Source organism: Gekko japonicus, unplaced genomic scaffold (assembly GCF_001447785.1).
Source record: "Gekko japonicus isolate JY-2015 unplaced genomic scaffold, Gekko_japonicus_V1.1 scaffold1242, whole genome shotgun sequence".
NCBI lineage: Eukaryota > Metazoa > Chordata > Lepidosauria > Squamata > Gekkonidae > Gekko > Gekko japonicus.
In genome coordinates this window covers 39,218-49,670 of record NW_015172041.1, presented here as the reverse complement: position 1 = coordinate 49,670, position 10,453 = coordinate 39,218, and the positions used below count along the sequence as shown (strand labels likewise).

At 43.4% G+C, this 10,453-nt stretch overlaps 1 protein-coding gene across 1 annotated transcript in view; it reads right to left on the bottom strand.

The window, feature by feature from the left end:
• NCBP1 (nuclear cap binding protein subunit 1) overlaps positions 1-9,443 on the bottom strand; it is a 40,111-nt gene extending 30,668 nt beyond the window's left edge. Inside the window, exons 1-6 of the mRNA XM_015420676.1 lie at positions 9,175-9,443; positions 7,099-7,187; positions 4,633-4,733; positions 3,088-3,244; positions 1,748-1,855; positions 212-333 (exon numbers count right to left, since the gene is read on the bottom strand). Coding sequence (XP_015276162.1) covers positions 212-333; positions 1,748-1,855; positions 3,088-3,244; positions 4,633-4,733; positions 7,099-7,187; positions 9,175-9,208 — 611 coding nt within the window. The 5' untranslated portion in view covers positions 9,209-9,443. The remainder of the gene's footprint in view (positions 1-211; positions 334-1,747; positions 1,856-3,087; positions 3,245-4,632; positions 4,734-7,098; positions 7,188-9,174) is intronic.
• Positions 9,444-10,453: the final 1,010 nt, after the last annotated feature.

The following is a 10,453-nucleotide window of genomic DNA, read 5'->3' as shown; positions in this document are numbered from 1 at the left end:
CAAACCGCTTCAAAGTGCTCAGTCCCTCCTAATGAGCAATATATACCGTGTGTTTCACTATTATATTAGAACTCAGTTTTTCAGCATCTAATTTTATGTGTGCTTAACTATCATATAAGAGCTTCTGCAACTTAAGAATTTCAGAGAAGACACTTTTCCGACTGTATTAACACCCAACAAAGCACAGCAGATAGCCTCTTGGTTCCCTTACTTCAAGTAATTTTCAACATGGGACAAAATTCGGTCCATCTCAGCATCCTTCTTCTCGTACAATTCCTTTCCCACCCAAGGTAAGGATGACAGAAACGCATACACGTACCAGTCACACCGCACCTGTGTCCAACAAAAACGATATGGTACAACTGCATGCCAGTAAGGAGGAAAAAGCATGTGAGATTTCCTGTCACAAGTCAGTGTAATAATGAATCAGATTACAACAGATTAAACATAAAGATCTACTTAAGATTTTAAGATGTCCAGCAGCACTATAGATCTATGCTTGAAGCACAAGTCTTTAAAAAGCATAAAGAACAGATGTGCACAAGCACATGTGCCTGAACATGATTATTTGTGCAAGGAGCTGCTTAAATCCCCCTGCTCTGCACCAACACTAAGCTAGTGCATATCAGCAACTGTCACTTGCACTATCACATAAAAATTCTATTTGGTTCTACCTTGAACAGATCAGACTTTATTTTTAATATATGTACTTTGCCGTGATCATTTCAGATCAGTCTGAAGAATATACTGCATTTGACACACTGAAGGAAAACCTCAACATTTTGATCTGAAAGTCAGAGCTGCCCCCAGGTTTTTATGGACAAGATACTGCAGCAGTGGCCTTCTTGCATCTGTCCTGGAAAGGCAACATACAAAAGAAATAATCCAGCACTTCCTAGGAAACCTCGAATTCTGCCATTGTGCTCTTCTTTCATAGCACAATAGAATCTCCCCCACGAAGGGTTTGTGTGAATATAAAGCTTTTTAACAGCCCATGTACAAAATGTCTGTTCCTACTAACCCCTGCTTTTACCCAGACCTGTACTTCCTCAATTGCTGAACAGGGGCTTAATTACACCTTTTCAGACAAATACTGATCTAGCGATTAGGCAATGACTTGAATCTGATAGGAACAAACTCCTAAGCAGTTTATGTACCTGCAAGACAGAATGTTTAATTTTAATAGCATGCCAGCAACCACAGTAGACAGGAACTCAACCATGGCAAAAACTATTGTAGAAACACGAATGTGAACAAATTCCATAATTTCACACACACTACACAAAGCTAGACAAGAATTCCTGTGTGTTTTATTCTTTAATGTCTTCTTCTATATTTGAAATACGTAATATATTTAGTAATATATTTGATTTTACTTGTACGTAACAACTTATATTATTTGAAAACCTGATGAATTTATATTTCCCACCACCTCCTTTTCCCTTCTCTATCCCACCTTTTTTTTTAGAAAATAATTTAAATTAAAAAAAAAAAGAATTCCTGTGTGTTCAGTCCTACTGTATGATCCAATAGGAAGGTTCTTGGGTGTGAAGAGGTGATGCTGGTCCATCTGACATTGGAGAGTCTGCCTTATTCACAGAGCTTTGGATCTCTCGCCACAGATAAATAATTTGTAGTGAGACTAAACCTTGAAACTGATTATGCTGGGGATATTCCCTTTGGGAGGTGGTGGTAATGGTATATGTCAACAGTAAGTCATCCATGATATAAAAATATCATTACTTACCTGAGGTACATCCTCCTCCTGAGTCACACCAACAAAGTTCTCAAACATGGCTACCATTGAAGGTGCAGCTATTACATGGCAATTCACTAGATCAGAGAGAAAACGGACCTAGGAGAAAGAACAGAAACATTCCAGGGTTTTATAGGCGAACACCACCACCCCAACTTGGCTGACTTGGATTCTAAAGGGGCAATTATCAGGAGTCAGTTCATGTGCTTCTCTGCCCCCATTCCCCTCACTATGAGCTGAGAGGTTGCAAGAAAACCCCACATTCCAGCTATAAACAAACGTGGGCTTTTCGTGGTTCAGTACCTTCCATCTGTGCAGGGGGGCAGGGAAGCATATGAACCTGAATCCCAGTTTTTCTACAGATTGAATTACAGGGCCAAACTATAACAGACCCTTCCTTGGTTAAAAAAAGCAAGTAAACAGGCACAAGACAGAAAAACAGGCACTGCTTTCCTACTGTAGATCATTAAAAAGACAAAGGGAATGAAAAATGTCTCCACCTGCTGGACCGTAAGCCTTCATTCACCACAAATAGTTAGGATGTGGACTACATCCGCACCGTATCACAAAATATAACCCTTGAGATTCCCAGAAACTGCAGCTGGTCCAGAATGCAGCAGCGCTGTCCTTATGGGGACACCATTAAGAGCACATATACGTCTGGTGCTGTGTCAGCTGCACTGGCTCCCAGTTGAATTCCAGATCAAGTTCAAGGTCCTGATTTTAACATTTAAAGTCCTATGTGGATTGGGACCAACACATCTACAGGACCATTGCTCCCAATATGTCCCTCAAAGGGCTCTGCACACCTCTGATCAACATCTACTGGTTATCCCCGGCCCAAAAAAGGTACGCCTGCTTGCAGGAAAGATTGGCTAAAAATCAAAATAAATAAATAATATATATATGGGCACAAGTGGCTGTGCCTTAGTGGTAGATCCTCTGCTTGGCACACAAAGTTCCCAGGTTTAATCCCCAGCATCTCTAGATCAAAGGACCAGGCAGTAGGTGATGTGAACGGCCTCTATTTGTGACCTTGGAGAACAGCTGCCAGTCTGAGTAGACAATACTGACTTTGACGGATCAAAGGTCTGATAAGGCAGCTTCAGGTGTATTCAGTTCAAAATATGACACAACATCAGCCCTTCAGGGTTGCTATAATGAAGCTACAAGAGAGGCCAGCACCAAACTTTCAAATGAGTGTGCACAACATTCAGTTTTCCACAATATGCCCTGCAAGAGGAAACACGGGCCCTTCAGGTTTGCTGGTCAGCAAGACAAGCCACATAACTATAAGACTCACTCAAAAAAAAAAAAAAAAAAAAACTTACTAAATACACAGCTTCATTATACATGTTGACTTTCAAACACTCTTTGAGCTGACGAATCATGGCTTCCACAAACTCTCCACCAAAATTGTAGTTCCTGGCATTCAGCAAGCCAACTAGAGTCGTGTAAACAGTCAGCTTTTCTGGTAACAAACGTGCACTGATTTTTTTTTTCATGAAAAGGAGACAAAGAAAATACAAGATGTTAACTCAGACTACAGCCACTGTATCAGCATCCTTACGCATAGCAAACCTCAAGAAGCAGATGTAAACTTTGCATCTCTGGATGGTAAAGCCAGAATTGGCTCTGGATTGGCTCTCATAGATCCCTTCTGTCAGCTGAGACACTTTCCTCCAATGATAGGCCAAGGCTCCTTTTGCTGGAGGAAAGCATCTCTGATGGTGAACTGGTCCAACTCTCTCTCCCTGACCACAGAATTCGATAGGACTCTGAAATATCCTTGACTCTTTGCTTTGCTTGTTTAAGCTCCACAGCTAGGTAGCTGTGCGCATCACCCATCCTTGCAGATCAGGGACCTGATCGAAAAGATGAATCACAAGCCCTAAATGAGGCAGAGTTGTAATAAACCTGTCAAAGACCTGGTGAAAATCCCCCAGTTCAAACGGTTCTTTGCAACAGTGGAACGTCTGCTCATCATGGCATCTGCATGGCAGAGCATATGGCTGAATGATTAGCAGTAGCGCTCCAGAAAATACGTGCACAAAAGTCAATAGGGTGGGGATCAAGAGAAATACCCACAACACTGTTGCCCTGAGTCCCCAAGTTCCTAACTAAATCCTGACATTGTTTCTAACCATCTTTTGGTGGTGGTCCCGGCCCCAGGGTCGTCTTGTCTGTCTAACCCTGGCCCCTACCTGGTAGAATGAGCTCCCATAGGAGATCAGGGTCCTACGGGACCTTCTACAGCTCTGTAGGGCCTGCAAGGTGGAGCTCTTCTGCCAGGCTTTTAGTTAAGGTGGCAGACATCCCCCTCTATCTAACGGGCCTTCCCCCAGTCAGTCAGCCCTGCATTACCACCCAAGGACTAAAACCTGAAATAGATGGCACCTGTGAGGCTTTAACTATGACTTGTACCAGAGGAATGTTGTCGTATTTTATTGGTGTTTTAACTGTTTTAATTCTTTATATGCTGTATATTGTTTATTATGTCTGATGGAACCTGCCCTGAGCCTGCTATGCGGGGAGGGCGGGATATAAATCCCATAAACTAAATAGATAACCACCTATTTATTTACTGTCTTTACTGTTTTTGCAACCCACGTCATAAACAGCAAATTTCTAACCATCAATGTCAAACATATGCACTGAGGAAGAATATGCCAATTACACGAGCTCAACTTATTCCCAGTTCCAGTACATTTTACTCAATTTGCTCATTCCCAGCTGCTCAAGTTTCCTTCCCAGTTCCAGTACTTCAAAGAGAAAGGCCCTTAAATGCACACACATAAAAAGCATAGGGGCACTTTAAAATGTTTAGTGTAGGTAATACTTTATCACCTGGATCCATAAACCTTTCGCATACATACACTGTGCAAAGGAGTCGTAGTATCTTGCTCTTGTAGTTTGGTAGATCTGCCTCCAAGACCCCAGCCAGGCCCTCTAAATTACTCTCCAAAGACGAGGAACTCTGAGGGGATTTTTTGAGAGAGAAAAAAGGAGAAATTCACATTCTCACCCAAAGACACTATCTCAGTAACAGGCCCATTCAATGGGCAGCTTCCTAGTAGAAGATAAGAAAAACCTGACAACAGACACACTCTGCCAAATTCCACAATTACACATAGTAAGCAAGTGAGCAATAAAATGCAAAGCAACATATGCAAAAAGCTCCAAGTTCATCCACAATATCTAGAAGGGTGTTGCATCTCAAGCCTAGTACAAATTTTACTGTGGCCAATTATAATTCCATTTACAATCCATATTCTTCATTAAGGCTAAAAGCAAATTACAAAGTTATTTTTTTAAATGCAATAAAGACCAGTATAATACATGCAATGAACAATGCAACAAAACAGGATTAGAACTTTAGAGAAGGATGAAATAAAACAGTATCATACACTACAATAAGCAATACAGTAGAGAACAGCCAATGGAATCAAGCAACCTTCTCCCTTCTTTGGATGAGCCCCACTTCTCCTAACCACAGCTGTTATTGGCATTAAAGTAAACTGTGATTACATTTAAGAGAGTTCCACTCTTAATTAGGATATCAAACCGGCATTTAAAGCAGTTTAGCAATCCCTGGTGGAAAGGGAGCCTCGGTTAGTGCTACAGCCATAATTAACATAATTACTGTTGCAACATGGTTGAAAACCGACCGGCAAGGTGTGGTTACTAGAGCGGAGATGCAAGAAAGTATGGCTTGTTTTAGAGGAGCAACAAAATCCTCCAGCCTTCCAATCAGCTAGCCATAGTTAAGCTACCAAGAGTGCTATGTCTGTGCCGGCTCCTACTTGATCTACAGTGTGATCCTATGAAGGGTTACTCCAGTCTAAGCCCATTAAGATCAGCAGACTTAGAGTGGAGTAACTCAGCAAGGGATTGCACTTTCAATGGCTAAAGCACGTTAGCAAAATGGCCAACACCAAAAACTAACAATTCCCCCCAGTTAAGGAATTAATGAAACCTCCAACATGCCTTATCAGAGGATCCAAAAAGACTAGCAATTCTTGGAGTGCCATGCCCCTTGAACAAAATGGTCAAATATGACTTTAATGGTGATTAACCAATCAACCTTGTACACCTCTAGGCTAAAGCCACTCCACTTCTCACGCTCACCAGGAAAAGGCCCATATAATTAGTTGATACAAACACGTCAGCACTTCAATTACACACTTTTGAAAAGGACTTTGTAGTAACACTAGTATAATCAGGTCTCACTGTTTCTGTTTAATGGAGAAGCACACACAGAGTACACACATTTACCCTCTAACACCAGATGCTATTTTAATTCTCACTATCAATATAAGTTTGAAGGTTCTGATACAATGATCTAACAGCTCCTATAAGGGAGCGTTTGCTGCTGCTCTACTTAGATTGTTATGTCTTCAGGACATTTACCAGATTGGATAGTTTGTTCATTTCTAATGCAGCAACAGTAAGGCCATGTTGTGCCAAATTGCTGGACTAGTGACTTCAAAATCTAACAGGAGGAAAAGATATATTTCTCATCTAGTGATGGGCAACCAAAAATCTCAGAGAACCTTGTTTTTCACTACCTCTAGAGGATGTTTTGGGCTACAGACTTTGATTTTTCCACCCTGTTGCAGCACATTGTCCTTCCATTAGTTAGCAACCAGGCCTCATGATCATGTATCGCCCAAAGGTGGAGAACCCAACATTTTTAAACCATAAAGCCATTTTCAACGAGGAAGCAGGTGGTGTATTTTCTTACTTGCTAGGATCTTTCACATACATGAGCGCAATGTAGCCTACAACTCTTCAATACTTCATGTACCCCCTACATATTACACTCTATGATTTAGGTATAAGTGTTTACTCAGGAGGAAAATTAATGAAAAATGATCTCATCAAATGAATTATTTTGGATCAAAAGTCTGAATTTCCCTGTCTATTAATGTGTCTCAAAAACATGTTCATTTTTGTTCTTATAGACCACAAAAAGACATCTTGATTAAACAGGGACCCTAGTAGGTAAAAAGATATTTCAGGTTTGGAGCTGGTCACTTCTGTTATTCCCTTTGGGGAAATTCTAGATGTGAAAACAGAAAACCCAATACATGGACTAACTCTAGCTCTGCTTCACCCCCTCCTCGTCTTACCATTTGCAGTGAACAGTTTGCAGTTTATGCGTACACAGTAATGTGCAGTCTCTGTACCTTTTGGGGCAATTAGAAACCAATGGGCATTCAGATGTGCTGATGACTCAACTTTCTACAGCAAGTATTTTAAAAAGCTGCACGCACAATTCAAATGCTTGTCAAAGACTCTCAACCAAACACTACAAATAAGAAGCCGCTAGTCTCTCCTACCTTTTCTCCCACTCTGCATATTAAGGATTCCAGACGATCTTCAATTTCGGATGGCTCAGATGTTCTCCTCCTCTTGTGTCGCTGCCCTCCTGCTTCAATAAGACACAGTGAAAAAAACCCACTGACCATGCTATTTTTACTGCTCTAAGACAAAATGCTGGTAACTATTTGACCAGTGCTTAAGTCCCATTGGTAAGCTAGACCTAAATCTGCACATTTATATGCTTGCATGGAATGTCAAAATATCATTTCAGTCTAATGCAATGTTTTTCTAATGCAGTGATTTATTGATACTGAACCAAATTAGGGAGTCCCATGACTGGATTTGAAAGACGGATGCTTCCACTCACAACAAATTTTGTTTCTGCAGCAACTTTATAAACCTACCTTATGTTTGGAGATCCCACTGTATGTGAACATATTTGAGGAACTGACATTTCATTTCCAGAGTCCCACAATGACACCACACTATGCATCACTTTCATGGCTGACTTAGAGCAACGCTTTCTCAGCTCCTGCCCGTTAACACATCTCCTGTCAATGATATTTATCAATGAACATTTTCATGGCTGACTTAGAGCTATCTCAGCTCCTGCCCGTTAATACATCTCCTGTCAATGATATTTATCAATGACACTTCCATTATCTAGCCACAGGGGAAGGAAGATTCCAGCAGGACTTCAACAATTTAAACTCACAATCAACCTGAGCACGGAAGAGGCTGCCCTTGCCTCCATACATATCTGTATGCTTCCAGCTATCACGAGGGGCATATCAAACCAACCACAACCACCAGTCAAACACTATTTTTTAGCCACATTTGGTCCAATCCCTTCAATGGGTACTCTCACCTGAAGGGCTTGCAACAGGTATTTTTGGGATTCCCATACTCACCCAATAAAGTAAAGAAAAAGACCAACAGAACCAGAATGGTGCACAGAACCAGCCTACTATAATGCAAAGCCAAAAGAGATAATAACCACCCCCAGGCATCACCTACAGCTGAGAAAAGTCCAATTATCATCAGTGTCCTGCAGCCTCTACTAGATAATGACTTTTCTCTTTCACAGGCCTTGGGTGGTAGGTTTTCCCTTGCTAACAAACATCCCCCTGACCTAAAACAACTTCTCATGTAAAAGACCCACCTAACAGAGACACAAATTCAGGAACCAGGCCCTGCAACAAACTTCAATACCACCTTTGTCCTTATTGACACTCAAACAGCAAAATTACAGGAACTAATGACATCAGCTATACCATCTCGGGCTCATTCACTTGCTCATCCTCCAATGTAATGGATGCATGTCCTCATATGTCAATGACACTCAACAACAGACAGACATAAAGGAAAGGCTGTGGTTCAGTATTGCATGCAAAGGTCCCAAGAGAGCCAGTTTGGTGTAGTGGTTAAGAGTGGCAGACTCAAAACTGAAGAACCAGGTTTGATTCCCCACTCCTCCACATGAAGCCAGCTGGGGGACCTTGGGCCAGTCACAGCTCTCTCAGAGATCTCCCAGCCCCACCCACCTCACAGGGTGTCTGCTGTGGGGAAAGGAGATTGTAAGCCGCTCCGAGACTCCTTTAGGTAGTAGAGAATAGGGTATAAAACCAACTCTTCTTGTTGTTGATCAGGTTTATTTATTTCGCATTTCTACCCCAGCCTTCCTCCAAGCTCACACCACCCTCTTCTCACAACAGCCCCGTAAGGTAGGCGAGGCCGAGAGCCTGTGTGACTAGCCCCAAAGCATTCAACAGGGGTGAACGCTGGATTCTGAACCAGAATCCCTGGGTCCCATAAGCCAAAAGCAAAGAAAGAGCCCCGAACCACGGCGTGAGCTGCAGCGAGTGAGAAGCCGGCGGTGTGAGCCTGGCCCACCTCGCGGGACTGTTGTTGTTGCTGTGAGGGCAGAAGGACACACGCCACACAGCCGGTTCAGTTCCCCCCCCATTCAGACACACGCGGGGAGGGAGGCAGCCGCTCCGGCCCCCAAACCAACCTACGAAGAGGGTAGAGCCCCCTCACTTAGTGGAGGAGAGGAAGGAGCCCGCCCGCCTCCTCCTCCTCTCTTTTCTCACCGTCGTTCTGGTCGCTGTGCCGCCTGCGCGACATGGTTCGGCTCCTCTTGCCTCCAGAGACGCTCCCGGGGCGCAGCCAAAAATAGTAAGAATATAAAAGAGAAAGAGAAGAAGGGGGGCGAATTTCAAGGGGCGGGGGCGCGCGCCTGCGGCGGCTCCCGACCCACAGCAACGGTCACTCTCTCTCTCTCGTGCGCGTGCGCACTCCCGGTGCTGCGGCCTCCCCCCCTGTTGAGAACCGCCGAGGCCAGCCGCGCGCGCGAGCCGTCAGCCCGTCCTTCCTTTCTTCCTTCCTTCCGGCGTGTTCGCCGAAGAAAGATGGGTGCCGCTCTAACCGCCGCGCGGCTCTATGGTCCCGCCACCTGTTCTGACGTTTCCTCCCTCCTCCCGGCTGCTGCTGTTCAGTTTTGTGATTGGAGGGATGCGGTTGGCGTGTAGGGCATGGAGCGGTCGAGTGTGGAAACTCTTCCGGGGAGCGGAACGAGCGTTAGGGAGCGTCGTCAAATGGGGAGATTTCTTGAACGGCGCGCGGACGGGACTTTTTGGCGGTCTTGACTCTCAGAAACAGGAATCGGGCGTCTTCGAAGAGGGATGTTTGGCTTATTTCGTGATTGTTCGCAAAGGAGTAGCGGTGTCGTAGCAAACTAAAACAAAACTCTAGGGGCATTTTAAGACTTAGCTATTTATTTCATAAACCACAGTACAAATCACCGCACCTCAAAGAAAAGGAGTTTAATAAGGTCTCGGTTAATTACTCTTAGACCTCCACAATTAAGAAGGATACATTCACACATCTATCTCCAATTTTGACATATTGATTTGCCTCACTGTTCCCCCTGGAATTAAATCCAAACAATGATGACCTTGTTATTCCTGTTTGCATCTGTAAAAAAGGTTCATTATGTTGTATGATAATTTGCTGTTCAGCCTCTGCCTCATATGTGTGGACTTTGGCGGTCTTGACTCTCAGAAACAGGAATCGGGCGTCTTCGAAGAGGGATGTTTGGCTTATTTCGTGATTGTTCGCAAAGGAGTAGCGGTGTCGTAGCAAACTAAAACAAAACTCTAGGGGCATTTTAAGACTTAGCTATTTATTTCATAAACCACAGTACAAATCACCGCACCTCAAAGAAAAGGATGCTATCGGTTACCTGAGCGCTTGAGAGGAGACAGAGTTTAACAAGGTCTCGGTTAATTACTCTTAGCACTCCACAATTAAGAAGGATACATTCACACATCTATCTCCAATTTTGACATATTGATTTGCCTCACTGTTCCC